Source organism: Carcharodon carcharias, chromosome 11 (genome assembly GCF_017639515.1).
Source record: "Carcharodon carcharias isolate sCarCar2 chromosome 11, sCarCar2.pri, whole genome shotgun sequence".
NCBI lineage: Eukaryota > Metazoa > Chordata > Chondrichthyes > Lamniformes > Lamnidae > Carcharodon > Carcharodon carcharias.
The window spans coordinates 9690974-9707089 of NC_054477.1; the positions used below are offsets into that span (position 1 = coordinate 9690974).

At 45.3% G+C, this 16116-nt stretch overlaps 1 protein-coding gene across 2 annotated transcripts; it reads left to right on the forward strand.

Annotated features, from left to right (window-relative positions):
- The first annotated feature begins 1151 nt into the window (after positions 1-1151).
- On the forward strand, positions 1152-11142 carry LOC121284313 (BTB/POZ domain-containing protein KCTD14-like). 2 transcript variants are annotated; one of them, XM_041199700.1, is made up of 2 exons: positions 1152-1307; positions 9306-11142. In XM_041199700.1, exons 1-2 carry the CDS (start codon positions 1248-1250, stop codon positions 9975-9977), a joined length of 732 nt encoding a protein of 243 aa, XP_041055634.1. In that variant the 5' UTR covers positions 1152-1247; the 3' UTR covers positions 9978-11142. The 2 variants fall into 2 exon arrangements, with proteins under 2 accessions (XP_041055634.1, XP_041055635.1); XM_041199701.1 differs by lacking the exon at positions 1152-1307 and adding an exon at positions 7867-7927.
- Positions 11143-16116: the final 4974 nt, after the last annotated feature.

Genomic DNA, 16116 nt, shown 5'->3' on the forward strand with positions numbered 1-16116 from the left:
TTGAAATATAAGCTGGTTTAAGGTGTGTGTGTGGGGGGGCGGAGAGAGAGAGAGAGAGAGAGAGAGAGAGGTGGAGTGGGGGTGTGGTTGTAGGGACAAACAAGCAGTGATAGAAGCAGATCATCAAAAGATGTCAACAACAATAATACAAAAGAACACATAGGTGTTAAAGTTAAAGTTGGTGATATTATCTAAACGAATGTGCTAATTAAGAATGGATGGTAGGGCACTCAAGGTATAGCTCTAGTCGGGGTGGGGAGAGCATAAAAGATGTAAATAAATAAATAAATAAATATTTTTTTTTCTCTTTCTCTTTTTATAATGGAAATAGGTGGGAAAAGGAAAATCTATATAATTTATTGGAAAAAAAAGAAAAGGAAGGGGGAAACAGAAAGGGGATGGGGATGGAGGAGGGAGCTCAAGATCTAAAGTTGTTGAACTCAATATTCAGTCTGGAAGGCTGTAAAGTGCCTAGTCGGAAGATGAGGTGCTGTTCCTCCAGTTTGCGTTGGGCTTCACTGGAACAATGCAGCAGGCCAAGGATGGACATGTGGGCAAGAGGCTGGAAGCACCTGCTGAAGGAATTCGTACGTAAACAGTCAGGTGGAGTAGGGTGGGGGAAGCAGAATGCCAGTGCTGCCACTCAACACAATCAAAGAGATTAATGCAATGCTGCCTCAGGGAAAAACTGGGAGTTAAAGCCACAGTGCATATGCTCCGTGTTGCTCATTCAACATGGAGTGGAAAACCTCCAGTAGAAGAAACTTATAAATCATGTTGCTGTCCGCACTGTGCCTTGGTTTTGACTTTGCCAGTCAGCTTGAATTCTATTAACACCTAGAGTCCACCCAGTTTTCCACTGACATCTCCTGGGATACGTCCAGCCATAATTGGCAACCCCATAAGTAACCCATGTGCTTTTTTAATCACCTTGTCAACTTGCCCTGTCGCCCTTAAGGGTTTATGCATGCGGACAGCAACATGATTTATAAGTTTCTTCTACTGGAGGTTTTCCACTCCATGTTGAATGAGCAACATGGAACATATGCACTGTGGCATTAACTCCCTGTTTTTCCCTGAGGCAGCATTGCGTTAATCTCTTTGATTGTGTTGAGTGGCAGCACTGGCATTCTGCTTCCCCCGCCCTACTCCACCTGACTGTTTACGTAGGAATTCCTTCAGCAGGTGCTTCCAGCCTCTGTGACTCTCACCAAGCAGTCAGAAAAAAGACAGACAGGCAGCAAAGCATGAGTTCCACCGGCTCGAGGGGCACCTCTGTAAAATCCAACATGGGCAGCCCTCAAAGTGTGAGTTTGAGCTTTGTTTCTGAGTAAAAAGTTACTGTTTAACCTTGTAATGGAGAGTTTCTCAACTGTCACTTCCTTCTCTCTCTCTTCTTATCTCCTTCACTCTCTTTTCACTCCCTCTTTCTTGCCCTCTCCCTATCTCCCTCTTTCTCTCTCCTCTCCTATCTCTTTTATCTCTTCCCCCTCTCTTCCTCCTTCTTTCTCTCTCTCATTCCTTCTCCCACTCTCCCTATCTTTCTCTTTTTTCTTCATCTACTTTTGTTTCCCTTTCTCCCCTTCCATGTCCCTCTCTCCCGATCTCCTTCTGTCTTTCTTTGTAACCCTCGCTATGTTTCTCTCTCTGTCGAACCTTTAAGGATTCACAATCATTCTATCAGCTAAAACTCCTCCCTGAATAATGTTTACTAATCTCCGAAGTTGGAGACTGTTAGAAGTGGGGGAGGGGCTCGTTGTGACTGTGTTTTGCTGTAAGGGGGATGGGTACAAGTTACTGTTACTGCCGTTTTGTTAAAATTCCAATCTCTTTCCCTTCTCCATTCCTAAAGCATTGGCTCTTGTCTCCATGGGGGTCACAGGTCCCATTTCTTAGTCGGATCCAGGATTGCCGACTTCAAAATTCCACACTCCCAGACCAATTTATCATCCAATTAAATTAATGGATGGGAGATGGTAGGCTAGCTCTAGAGTTGAAAATAATATATAAAAACAAAAAACTGCGGATGCTGGAAATCCAAAACAAAAACAGAAATACCTGGAAAAACTCAGCAGGTCTGGCAGCATCAGCGGAGAAGAAAAGAGTTGACATTTTGAGTCCTCATGACCCTTCAACAGAACTAAGTAAAATAGGAAAGGGGTGAAACATAAACTGGTTTAAGGGGAGTGGGGTGGGGGGGGGGGTGTTGTTGGGACAAGCAAGCAGTGATAGGAGGAGATAACCAAAAGATGTCACAGACAAAAGAACAAAGAGGTGTTGAAGGTGATGATATTATCTAAAAGAATGTGCTAATTAAGAGTGGAGAGCAGGACAAGCAAGGTAGCTCTAGTGGGGGTGGGGTGAAATAAATGATGGGTGGAATACATTTAAAAATAATGGAAATAGGTGGGAAAAGAAAAATCTATATAAATTATTGGAAAAAACAAAAAGGAGGGGGAAGAAATGGAAAGGAGGTGGGGATGGAGGAGAGAGTTCAAGATCTAAAATTTTTGAACACGATATTCAGTCCGGAAGGCTGCAAAGTGCCTAGTCAGAAGATGAGGTATTGTTCCTCCAGTTGACAGCACCTCATCTTCCGACTAGGCACTTTACAACCTTCCAGACTGAATATTGAGTTCAACAATTTCAGATCTTGAACTCCCTCCTCCATCCCCACCCCCTTTCCGTTTCTTCCCCTTCCTTTTTGTTTTTTCCAATAATTTGTATAGATTTTTCTTTTCCCACCTATTTCCATTATTTTTAAATGTATTCCACCCATCGTTTATTTCACCCCACCCCCACTAGAGCTACCTTGCTCGTCCTGCTCTCCACTCTTAATTAGCACATTCTTTTAGATAACATCACCACATTCAACACCTCTTTGTTCTTTTGTCTGTGACATCTTTTGGTTATCTCCTCCTATCACTGCTTGCTTGTCCCAACAACCCCCCCCCCCCACCCCCCCTTTAAACCAGCTTATATTTCACCCCTTTCCTATTTTACTTAATTCTGTTGAAAGGTCATGAGGACTCGAAACGTCAACTTTGCTCTTCTCCGCCGATGCTGCCAGACCTGCTGAGTTTTTCCAGGTAATTCTGTTTTTGTTTTGGCTCTAGAGTTGCTCTAGAGTTACATGAAGCTACAACACAGGAACAGACCATTCAACCCCAACAGTCCATGTTGGTATTTACCTACCACAGCAGCGGCATATCCTAACCCAAAATGCCACCCTGCTTTCTATACCCCTTTATCCTTCAGCCCCCTTCATCACCCATTCTTAAATGTCTCACAGGGAATTATGGGAAATGGGGAGTGAGCAGGAAAGTGGAGCTGAAGCCCCAAGATCAGCCATGATCGTATTGAATGGCAGAGCAGGCTCAACAGGCGGTGTGGTCTACTCCTGCTCTGGTTTCTTGTGTCAATATGGTTTCTTCATAATTTGATCACAGAATGTGAGCATCACTGGCAAGGCCAGTAATCATTGCCCACCCCTAATCACCCTTAACTGAATGGCATGTTTCCTTATTTCAGAGGGCAGCTAAGCGTCAACCACCTTGGTGTGGGCCTCGATTCACATGTAGTCCTGAGCAGACTTCCTTCCTGAAAGGGACATCAGTGACCCAGATGGGTTTTTACGACAGTCCAGTAGTTTCGTGGTCACCATGACTGTGACTAGCTTCTTATTCCAGATTTAACTAGTTTACTGAATTTAAACTCTCAAGCTACTGTGGTGGTACTTGAACTCATGTCACCGGATCAGGCCACTGGACTACTCGTCCAGTAGTATCATGCTACTTTACTCATATGTCACTTCATTCACTATCCCCAGTAGTGCGTTCCACTGTCTCGTAACTGTCTGTGTTTTTAAAGGAATTTACAATATAGAAACAGACTATTCAGTCCAACTGCTCCATGCTCCATACCAGCCTCCTCCCAACCTGCTTCACCTCCCCCTATCAGCATATTCTTCTGTTCCATTGTCCTTCATGCGTTTATGTAGCTTTTATGTGGTCTTTGAAAAATAAAGCACCGTTTTAACCTCCTGCGCAAGAAAAAGGCTCCTGCTCACTGATCTAAATCTCTGAATTTAATCTAAATTAATTTAGTTTAGTCTCTGGAAACATTCCCTTCCTGATTAGAACCTCGATGAAATGATCTAATTATCGCCTGAGATCTTATTTGCGACTGTGCATCATTGCTGTCAGTATTCTCGGGAGTCAGGTAACCAAATACTTGCATTAGTGAAGCCAGGAGGGGGAGCACACTGTCCTTCCTCACTTCACTAAACTCTGCTTGTTTTTCCCTTTACTCCTTCATGGGATGGGGTCTTCACTGCCAGGGCCAACATTTGTTGCCCATCCCTAATTACCCTTGAACCGAATGCCTCACTCGACCATTTCAAAGAATCAACCACATCACTGTGGGCCTGGAGTCACATGTAGGCCAGACCGGGTAAGGTTGGCAGATTTTCCTCCCTAAAGGGGCATTAGTGAGCCCAAAGGGTTTTTGCAACAGTCAGTGATAGTTGTCCTTACTGAGGCTAGTTTTCAATTCCAGATTTTATTAATTGAGTTTAAATTCCACCAGCTGCCGTGGTGGGATTTCAGTCTCTGTTCCCAGGACATTCGCCAGGGCCTCTGGTTTGTCAACCCAGCGACATTACCACTAGGCCACCGTCTCCCTCCAGCGTCGGAGCCCAGACATCTGGGGAGATGCCTCAGGGTACATGACTGGCACACGCAGGTTATAAGCCAGTGAGACTGACTGACCAATTTGCAATGGGTATTGCTATTGTCTGTGCTAGGATTAAGGTTACCAACCTATCCATGAATTTAAGACTGATCTTCAGAATGCTACTGTGAGCAAGGAACACCCAGGAGAATAATCAGAGGACCACTAAAAAAATTCTCTTTCACCTCATTGGTTAGTGGTAATAAAAATATCTGTCTGTTTGAGTCAAAATTCATCCAGTCATGTGACAAAGAGTCTGTTCGCTTTCCAATTGGTTGTAGGAATGTACCCACTACAAATTGGTCAGTCATTCTCACTGGTTTATAACCTGCGAGTGTCAGTTGTGCACCCCAAGGCAACCCCCCAGAGGTCCAGGCTCCGACACTTGGGGGAGACGGCAGCATAGTGGTAGGAATGTGGGGGGCCATGAGGATGAACTTGTCATGCAATCAATGGCAGAGAGAATGGGGGCAGGACAATTGGAGGTTGGGGGGGTCACATGATGAAACCTCCAGGAAAATGTCCATCCGGAGTTGGCAACCCTAGTGTGGAGTAAGGTTCAAAACCACTCAGCGGCAACTTTTACTAAAGTGGTGATTCCAGACAATGGCAGCGGACTATTGAAGTGTATGACACAGGATCTGGAGCTGTCCCACTTGCCAGCCCAGAAACATTAAGGCTCAATTTTGATGTTGGGCCAAGGGTACTTCCCTTAGGATGACATCAGTGAAGTCCTGAGGCTGCGGTGATTGACCTCTGGCAAATGGAACCATCTTCCTTTGTGGCCGACATGACTCCAGGCCCCAGCGTGTTTTCCCTTTGACCCATATCAACCTTAAGTTTTGCAAAGACCACTTGGTAAAATGCTGCCTTGACATTGAGGGCTGCTATTGGAACCATGGAACTCTGTCTACAGCCTGCTGTATTTGGTGTTTAGCACACAGCATGTGTGGTTGCTTCGCAAGGTTGATAGCATCTACTGAAATCTGTTGAGTGCTGCATCTCATGGCCATTCAGCCCATCACATTATCCAAAGAGCACTCCACTCTTTCCAAATAGCTCTGCATACTTTTGCCCTTCAAATATTCCAGCTGAGTAACAAAATGTTTCTTCAGCTCACCTCTGATTCCTTAACCAATTATCTTAAATTTGTCTTCAGGTTATCGACCCTCCTGCCAGTAGAAGCTGTTTCTTTATTTCATTCTTTCATGGGATGTGGGTGTGGCTGGCTTGGCCAGCATTTATTGCCCATCCCTACTTGCCCTTGAGAAGCTGGTGGTGAGCTGCCTTCCATGTCTTGTCATTTATCCTATCAAAACCCCTCATAGTTTTACTTACATTAAATGACCTACTCTTTCTATGTTCTGCGTGAATTAGGGCTATTCTCTTAGCTTGATGGTGACTGAGGAGTGAGGGATGTGCCAGTCTAGGAGATTACAGATTGTGGTGGTGTTTCACCTTGCTGCTGATCTTGGCCCAAAGCAGCTCATGAGTTGCTGGATCTATCACTATTCGGTTCCTAGTACAGTGGTAGTGCCACAATACACAATAAATCATGTCCTCACTGTGGAGGCTACACATGGTCTTCTGAAGAACTGTGCAGTGATCACTCCTAGCGCTGTTACCATGGGCCAATGTGTCTTTGACAGGATGGTTGGTGAGGGTGATATCAAGGGGGTGACTTCTTCCTGTTGGTTCCCTCTCCAGTCTGCTTCCTCCGGTTGCAGTGATCTACTGAGCCACTGGTAGCAGAGAGGATTCAAGTCGTGGGCCAGGCTCTATAAGGGCAGCATAGTTCCATCATTGAAGGATCAGCTGAATTTTATTACAACTACCCGATTCACTGAATTCCATTTCATCTCTTGCCATGGTGTGGTCTGAGCTCATGACCTTTAAGTTGCTAGTATACTGCCATAAATCTGGTATTCTCTTCACTAAAAAGCTGTTGGAGGTAGATCAATTGAAAATGGATAGATTTTGGAACCATGTTGAGTAGGTGGACTTAAGATACAGATCAGTCTTCATTGAATGGTGGAACAGGCTCGAAGGGCTGAACTACCTCCTCCTCTTCATATGTTCTTCTAACCATTGCACTACTATAATTCATATTGGCTAAGCCTTGCAATGCCTGTAGGTTTTCGTATATATTTCTTTTGGGTGTTGGCAAGTAATGGTCAATGCAACAATGTTTGACAACAAATAATTGTCATCAGTCAATGGAATTTCCAGGCTGTACCCTACCCTCAGGATGATTCATTCAGTGAGTATTTCTAGAATGTTAGTACAATGAATATACTGCAGTCTTAAAGGACCATCAATTCTGTTCAATTAACTCAAATCAGTATGGTGGTTGCCTACTCTGAATCAATGTTATTTGGAAAGCTGTGATTCAGTTCTGTAAAGCTCTAGTTAGACAGCACCTGAATTCCCTTCCTAACAGTACTGTGGGTGTACTTACACGACAGGGACTGCACTAGTTCAAGAAGAGAGCTCACCACCACCTTCTCAAGGGCAATTAAGGATGGGCAATAAATGCTGGCCTAGCCAGTGATGCCCACATCCTGCAAATGAATAAATAAAAACAATTCTGGGCACTACACCTTGTTCAGTTAGAATATGTTGGCCTTGGAAGGGATGCAGCACAGATTCACCAGGGCTAAAATGATTAAATTATGAGGGTAGTTTGGACAGACTGGACCTGTATCCTAAAACAGAATTACCTGGAAAAACTCAGCAGGTCTGGCAGCATCGGCAGAGAAGAAAAGAGTTGACGTTTCGAGTCCTCATGAAATGTCAACTCTTTTCTTCTCCGGCGATGCTGCCAGACCTGCCGAATTTTTCCAGGTAATTCTGTTTTCGTTTTTGTTTTGGATTTCCAGCATCCGCAGTTTTTTTGTTTTTATATTATTTTACGGACCTGTATCCTCTTGTGTATCGGAGATTAAGAGGTGATCTAATTGAGATGCTTTACTTAAATTTTTTAATTTATTTTTTCAGGGGATGTGGGTGCTGCAGACTAGGCCAGCATTTTTATTGCTCATCCCCATTTGCCCTTGAGAAGGTGGTGGTGAGCTGCCTCCTTGAAGTGCTGCAGTCCATGTGGTGTAGGTACACCCACAGTGCAGTTAGGGAGGGAGTTCCAGGATTTTGACCCAGCGACAGTGAAGGAATGGCGATATATTTCCAAGTCAGGATGGTGAGTGACTCGGAGGGGAACTTCCAGGTGGTGGTGTTCTCTTCTATGTGATAGAGGTCACAAGTTTGGAAGATGCTGTCTATGAAACCTTGGTGAGTTGCTGCAGTGCATCTTGTAGATGGTACACACTGCTGCCACCATGCGTCAGTGGCGAAGGGAGTGGATATTGAAGGTTGCGGATGGGGTGCCAATCAAGTGGGCTGCTTCATTCTAGATAGTGTCAAGTTTCTTGAGTGTTGTTGGAGCTGCACACATCCAGGCAAGTGGAGAGTATTCCATCACACTCCTGACTTGTGCCTTGTAGATGATGGACAGGCTTTGGGGAGTCAGGAAGTGAATTACTTTCTGCAGGATTCCTAGCCCCTGATCAGGCCATTCAGGGGCAATGTCAGGAAGCACTTCTTCACACAAAGGGGGGGTGGAAATCTGGAAACTACACCCCCCCCACCGCCCCTCCGCCCCCCACCACCCACTCCCCCAGCAAGAGGCTGGGTCAACTGAAAATTTCAAAATTGAGATTGATAAATCTTTATTGGGTAAGGATATTAAGGGTTATGGAGCAAATGTGGGTAAAGGAAGTTGAAATATAACCAGAAGTAGGAGGTTACACATGTCGTGAGAGGATGAGGCTGCATGAGGGATGAGGATGCATGAGAAGCTAGATGTCTTTGAAATTATGAAAGGTTTTGATAGAGTCGACACAGAGAGGGTTCATGACCATCAACGCAAGATAGTCACCAAGAACTCTAATCGCAAATTCAGGAAACCCCCCTTTACCCAGAGAGTGGTGAGAATGTGGAACTCACTACCACAGGGAGTGATTGAGGCGAATAACAGTGATGCATTTAAGGGGAAACTGGATAAACGCATGAGGAAGCAACAAATGGAAGCATATAATGAGTTGGATGAGGAGGCTTGAATGGAACATAAATGCTGGCATGGATTGTTTGGGTCAAAGGGCCTCTTTCTGTGCTGTATATCCTCTATGCAATGTTAGATGGACTTATATTCATTGAACTCACCCCTCAAATTATTCAAACCTCCCTGATAGGTCTAATCTCTGTGTGTGCGCGTGTGCATATGTGCGTACATGTGTGCGCGTGTGCATATATGCGCGTATGTGCGTACATGTGTGCGTGTGTGTACATATGTGTGTAGTCTTAAGTCGTGATGACCCTGTGGTCTATTATCTTGTTGATTCTCAATGTTTGAGTTAATGTTCACAGCTATTTGAGTGAGGTGGAGACCTTGGACCCATCACGCAGGATGAATGAAGAGTGAACATTTTGTGGAGGGGGTGGATTTGGGGGAATGGGGTTGCAGGGGGATGTGGGGATTTGGTGAGCAGCTCTCAATTAATTTTGTTTTGTTTCTCCAGGCTTCGTCAGTCATCAGTCTGAACATCGGGGGTCACATTTACTCCACTATGCTTGGAACTCTGCTGAAGTATCCGAGGTCTAGGCTGGCTGAGATGTTCAGCGGTCAGTCCAGACCAAAGTTGGACTTGGAAGGGAGATATTTCATTGACCGGGACGGGACCTACTTCAAGCACGTGCTGGAGTTCCTCAGGGGGCATGAGCCGCCCCCCAGTCTCGCTGAGGAGGTCTACCAGGAGGCTATGTACTACGGCATCGAGCCCCTGGCCAAGCTGCTGGAGGATTCACCCAAGCTCTTTGGCGAGATGGTGGGCCGGAGGCAATTCCTGGCCAGGGTGCCAAATTATCAGGAGAACATTGAGGTGATGGTGCGAGTGGCCAGGGCAGAGGCTGTGGCCTGTCGCCAGTCCGTTGTGATGGTGTGCGTGGTCAGAAATGAGGAGGATGCGGCCAAATGCCATGAGGTGGTGAATGGCCTGGACACAGACAAGGAGTCGGTAGTGAGGTTTGGACCTTGGAAAGCATCACCTTCCATCCTTGACCTGCTGTATTGTATCAAACTGGACATTGAAAGCAAAGGCTACAGCACCTCCTACCGGCCTCATGAGATAGGAAAAGGCTTCCTCATGCGACCTTGTGAATTCCTCTTCAAATTTACATTTACCTGGTGGTAAAATGCAATGCAATAGGCATTTCCCTCCACCTAGTGTCGGTACCTGCAAGACATGAGACATTTGGAGCATCTTGCATCCATTTTACTGGGCACCAGTGGAGTTTGTGTGAAGTGAGGGTGTTGCAATCTAGCCAGATGACAATCATAGAACGATAAGGCACAGAAGGAGGCCATTCAGCCCATTGTGCTCCTGCCAGCTCTTTGAAAGAGCTATCCAATTAATTTGACTGCCCCACTCTTTCCTCTTAGCCCTGAAAATTTCTCCTTTTTGAATATTTATCCGATTCCCATTTGTAAGTCACGATTGAATCTGCTTCCACCGTCCGTACAGGGAACGCATTCCAAATCAGAACAGTTACAAAAAGTCTCTTATCTCTCCCTTCGGTGGTTCTTCCAACTATCTTAAATCTGTGTCCTCTGGTTAGAGGAAACAGGTCAGCACGTGCCTCCCAACCAATTATATCGCACACCAGCTAGCAACAGATCTAAAGATCTTTCTTTTTAAATTGTGATGTTGTTGGACTATCAGATGGGCCTTCTTTTGCTTTAAGCTCATGGTGTAATTAAAAGGAACTTCAAACAAAGTCTCCCAGAAGGACAAGACAACTCAGGGCAAGGGGAGGCCATTCAGCCCATCGAGCTAGCTCCTTCTGTCTGACCAGTCTCCAGGTCCATTTATTTAATTCTCTGTGGGGAAGACCTGCAAAATGTCTTCGTGTTTAAAACCCTTCTACCTCCCTCAACCCACCAGGAAGCCTCCGCAGATATCTGCTTAGTCATACGAGCACTCGGGGTATTTCATTGTTTCAGTGCAGCATAGGTTCACCAGACTGATCCCTGGGATGGCAGTATTGTCTTATGAGGAGAGATTGAGGAGACTAATTCTGTATTCCCTAGAGTTTAGAAGAATGAGGGGTGCTCTCCTTGAAGCAGACAAAATTCTCAAGGGGCTCGACAGGACAGATGCAGCAAGGGTCTTTCCCCTGGCTGGTGGTGTTCTAGAACCTGGGGGGGAAACAGTCTCAAAACAAGAGGTAGGCTATTTAGAACTGAGATGAGGAGAAATTTCTTCAGTCAGAAGTTCTTTGGAATCCTCTAACCCAGGGGGCTGTGGAGGCTCAGTCATTGAGTAGAGAGTTAGAGTCATAGAATTATACAGCACAGAAACAGGCCCTTCAGTGATAAGACCATAAGACATAGGAGCAGAAATTAGGCCATTCAGCCCATCGAGTCTGCTCCACCATTCAATCATGGCTGATAAATTTCTCAATCCCATTCTCCTGCCTTCTCCCTGTAACCTTTGATCCCCTTACCAATCAAGAACCTATCTATCTCGGTCTTAAATACACTCAATGACCTGGTCTCCACAGTCTTCTGTGGCAATGAATTCCATAGATTCACCACTCTCTGGCTAAAGAAGTTTCTCCTCATCTCTGTTCTAAAAGGTCTTCCCTTTACTCTGAGGCTGTGCCCTCAGGTCCTAGTCTCTCCTACTAATGGAAACATCTTCCCCACGTCCACTCTATCCAGGCCCTTCAGTATTCTGTAAGTTTCAATCAGATCCCTCCTCATCCTTCTAAACTCCACCGAGTATAGACCCAGAGTCCATCGTGTGCATGTTGGCCATCAAGCACCTATCTACTCTAATCCCATTTTCCAGTACTTGGCCCATAGCCCTGTATGCCGTTACAGACAGAGATAGACAGATTTCTAGGTATTAAAGATACCAAGGGAAAATGTGGGAAAATGGCAACACAATGGAAAATCTAATTGAATGGCAGAGCAGGCTCAAGGGGCCAAATGGCCTACTCCTGCTCCTTTTTCCTATTTCCCATGTTTGTTCATTCTGGCCCCAAATGTTACAGCTCATACTGGCAGCAGTCTCTCATTTGTCTCTCCTGCCTTTTGACATGCAAGCACATGTATATACAACCGCCTCTTGAGGTGACCTTACAGCACTCTGTACCTTTTTAACCAAAATCTTTAACCAACATCCTAACAGACTTTTGACAGCCCATTCGCTGCCTCTCTGTGACAGCAGAGATGGAAGGTTGAAATTCATCTGGAGAAGATCTTCTCCCAATGCGGGGGGAGGGGAGCGTGAGTCGGAGTAAGGGACTAATGCACACTTACAGTGGGGGAGGGACTTGAAAGTGATGCAAAATGACTGATTAGCCAATCAGCATTAAAGTCAACAGAAATGGAAATTAGGTGGGCTGTAATAGGAGCTGCTGATTCCCTAAGGGCCAGCTCTTTGTGCACCTTCCCCAGGAATGATTCCAGTCCTAATCCAATTTGACACCCTCAGCTTGCCAGGTTCCTTGGCAACCACATATCTGTCTTCTTCACAGCTGGAATGGGCTTTTTCATTATTTTTATTCATTCATGGGATGTGGGCATTGCTGGCTGGGCCAGCATTTATTGCCCATCCCTGGTTGCCCCTGAGAAGATGGGGGTGAGTTGCCTTCTTGAACCACTGCAGTCCATGTGGTGTAGGGACACTCACAGTGCTGTTAGGGAGGGAGTTCCAGGATTTTGACCCAGCGACAGTGAAGGAATGGCCGATATATTTCCAAGTCAGGATGGTGAGTGGCTTGGAGGGGAACTTCCAGGTGGTGATGTTCCCATGTGTCTGCTGCCCTTGTCCTTCCAGATGGGAGAGGTCATGGGTTTGGAAGGGTTGGCTTCTAGCATATCCCTCTGGTCAGTCGGCCCTCCCCATCCTCGCCCACTCCCAGTGTGTCCCAGCAATCGGGGCCATCTGAACCCCTGACCTGCCTCTGAACAGAAAGACATTTTACTTATGCATTTATGATACATTTCCCAATTGCAGCTGGGTGTGGTGCACACTGTATGGTTGGTCTCTAATTGAGGGATCAGATTGGGAAACCTGCAGGGTGTCTATCGTTATTTCCATTAAAGAATGATAAATGTCTCATTGACCAACCCTGTGTATATATATTTCGTTGCATGCATTGACATCACAAAGCTCAGCCAGAGTGGAGCTTATTGTGCAATTTCCCCCTGTGAATCACACTTGGAGATCACACTATTGTAGGTAAGTGGGATTGACTTGGGCATAATTATGTAACTGTCGTCCACTCACTGCATCCTGCTGGAGAGGTAATCCTGTTTTTATCCAAGGGTTTCTCAGTAGAGTTTCGGTCATCAGTCCTATTTGCTGTAGTGCACAAGGACGCTGTTTGAATAGACTCTGTTTGCTTATAAATAGACTCTGTTTTTTGTGAGTCCTGTCTTAAGCCCTGCCTCACCTCCAACGCCTTGGCTGCCACTACGCACTCTGTAAATTTTTTTTGTTTGTATTTCCTTGAGAGACTTGGGCGGAGAGTAACTGCGAAACAGTTTACAGCCATGAAGCTGAAACCAATGAGGAAGGTAAGTGGCGGGGAGAGGGATGGAAATTGAAGGGGCACATTGGAGAGAAAGAACTGGGAACAAAGAATATGGGAACATGTCCTGATGAAAGCATATCTGTGTTTGCACTAAAATTCACCCGTGCGCATATTTAAATTGCGCAGGTCAATCCAGTCAGAGGCAGCAAGTATGTAAATTAACCCAAAGGAAGTTAATTTTTCCCCTTGACTGAGTTGCTGATTATTAAAGTTTTTAGTGAATTTTCATTCAAAATGAACCTGAGACACTATCACTCCTTCCTGGCCCTATCCACCACTCCACCCCCAAGCCACCCACCCAACCTACTCTATCCGTTGCATACAATATATGGTGCAGATAGGGCTTAATAGCCCTATCAGTCCATCCACCTGAGCGTCCTCTCATCTTTCCTCATCTAACCCGATCAGCATAACCCTCTATTCCCTTCTCCCTTATGTGGTTATCTGACCTCCCCTTAAATGCATCTATACTACTCACTTCACCCACTCTCTGTGGTAGCAAGTTTCACATTCTCTCTGGGTAAAGAAGTTCCTCCTGAAACCCCTATTGGATTTATTGAGGAATATCTTATTTTGATGGTCTCTAGTTATGCTCTTCTGCACAAGAGAAAACATTCTCTTTATCTAAACATTTCATCATTTTAACGACCTGGATTGTGGTCACTGCCCAGCCTTCTGTTTTCAAGAGAGAAGAAACAGAGATTTATCGTTTCCTCATTACATATAATTTACATTCCTGGCATTGTCCGAGTAAATCCATTTTGCAGAATTGCAATTGTACACGGTACCAGTGTAATCTGACCAAGGTTCAGATCGAGGTTTAACACAGCTTCTTTACTTTTCAATTCTGTTTCCTCTAGAAATAATCACTAGCGTTTGTTCTCACATTTTTTTCAAAGACTCTTTAAGCCCCAGCTGGAGTACTGCCCATAGGTCTGCTCACTGTACTACAGGAGAACTGGCCATTCAATCATGGCTGATAAGTTTCTCAACCCCATTCTCCCGCCTTCTCCCCGTAACCTTTAATCCCCTTACCAATCAAGAAAGATTGGACAGGCTGGCGTTGTTTTCTTTGGAACAGAGGGGGCTGAGGGGAGGCCTGATTAAAGTGTATCAAATTATGAAGGGTCTGGATTCCATTCATCCTGCAAGGTGAAGACGACCATGTTCATCGGTGTTTGGTAGGGTTCCAGTGGGTATGTAGGTGACTGCAAAGGCTGATCTGAGCCTGGGAGGTATTTTGTCCTGCCATCCGATCTTCAGAAGCTCCTGAAGACATCTCTAGTCGAAAGTGGTTCAGCTTCTTGGCATGATGCACAGTCCGAGTCTCACACACGTAGAGCAATGTGGGCAGGACTATAGCTCTATAGACTTTCAGTTCAGTAGGCACTTACTCCTCTTTGTTCTGAGACTGATGTTCGAACTCTGTTGAAGGCTACACTTGCTTTGGCCATTTGTCTTGTCATCAACATAAAACAGGAAATGCTGGAAAACCTCAGGAGGTCTGACAGCATCTGTGGAGAGAGCAACAGAGTTAATGTTTGGAGTCCGCATGACTCTTCTTCAGAGGTCATACAGACTTGAAACGTTAACTCTGTTTCTCTCTCCATAATTGCTCAGACCTGCTGAGGTTTTCCAGCATTTCTTGTTTTTATTTCAGATTTCCAGCATCTACAGTATTTTGCTTTTGTCACGTCATCAATATAGGGTTGCCAACTGATATTAAATGCCTTCCTGTAGGTTTCATCACATGACTTGCTCCCACTCTCCAGCCATTAGACAGCTAACACATCCATCCTTGTGATGTACGGCCTTCCTACACCAATTGGAAAGCAAAAAGACTCATTACCCAATTGGATGATGCTCAACTGTCAGCCAAACAGCCATTTTTTTACTCCCACTTTCAACATTTTTATATCTGGTAAAGAGAAATGGCATATCTGTTCAAAGAAAATGGCAAAAACAGACAATCTTTTTAACGCCTCAATAATGTTTCTCCAGGATTGCACACAGCAGTGTCCTGGAAATTGATCTTCAATTCCTGGAGGGTTGGCAACCCTGTATGGACAGCTTGGAAGAGTGTGCTGCCAAGATGAGTGAACCTAACTGCCGCTGACAGTTCTGAAACTTTGGGCTCGAGATAGGGCTTTCCTGGAGCAGGCCATTAGTATGTCACTTCAGTTTTCTTCATGCTGCTTGTAAGGCTGAAGTTGCTGCGTGAATTAGAAAACGAGTCCATATTTCATTGCATGTCCAGGGGTGTAAGGAGGGCCCTCTTCCCCCAGTTTGAGGAGCCCATTGCCAGGAGCTAGAGTAGAGTAAGAATAGAGCTAGAGTAAGAGGCAGGAGGTTTAGAGGGACTTTATAGGAAAAGCTATTCACCCGGAGTGTGTTAGCGATATGGAACTCACTGTCAGAAAGGGTGGTAGAGGCAAAGACCCTCATAACGTTTATAAAGTACTTGGATATACACTGGAAGTGCCATAACCTAGAGGGCTAAGGACCAAGAGCTGGAAAGGCTGAGAAGCTGGATTAGGTTGAATGGCTCCTTGTCAGACAGCGCAGGCATGATGGGCCGAATGGCCTCCTTCTGCACTGTCATTTCTATGATTTCAAACTGTGAAGTTGTGATACAGGAGGACGAGAAATCCTCTTTTTTTTAGACATAAAGGTTCAAGCAGTCCCAGCATGTAGCACCTTTTCTTAACACGCCCTCCTTTGTTTACG

Coding starts and splice junctions, on each gene's coding strand:
- LOC121284313 (XM_041199700.1), top strand. CDS start 1,248: ATGAGTTCCACCGGCTCGAGGGGCACCTCTGTAAAATCCAACATGGGC. Junction 1,308..9,305: donor ACATGGGCAGCCCTCAAAGT/GTGAGTTTGAGC, acceptor TTGTTTCTCCAG/GCTTCGTCAGTCATCAGTCT.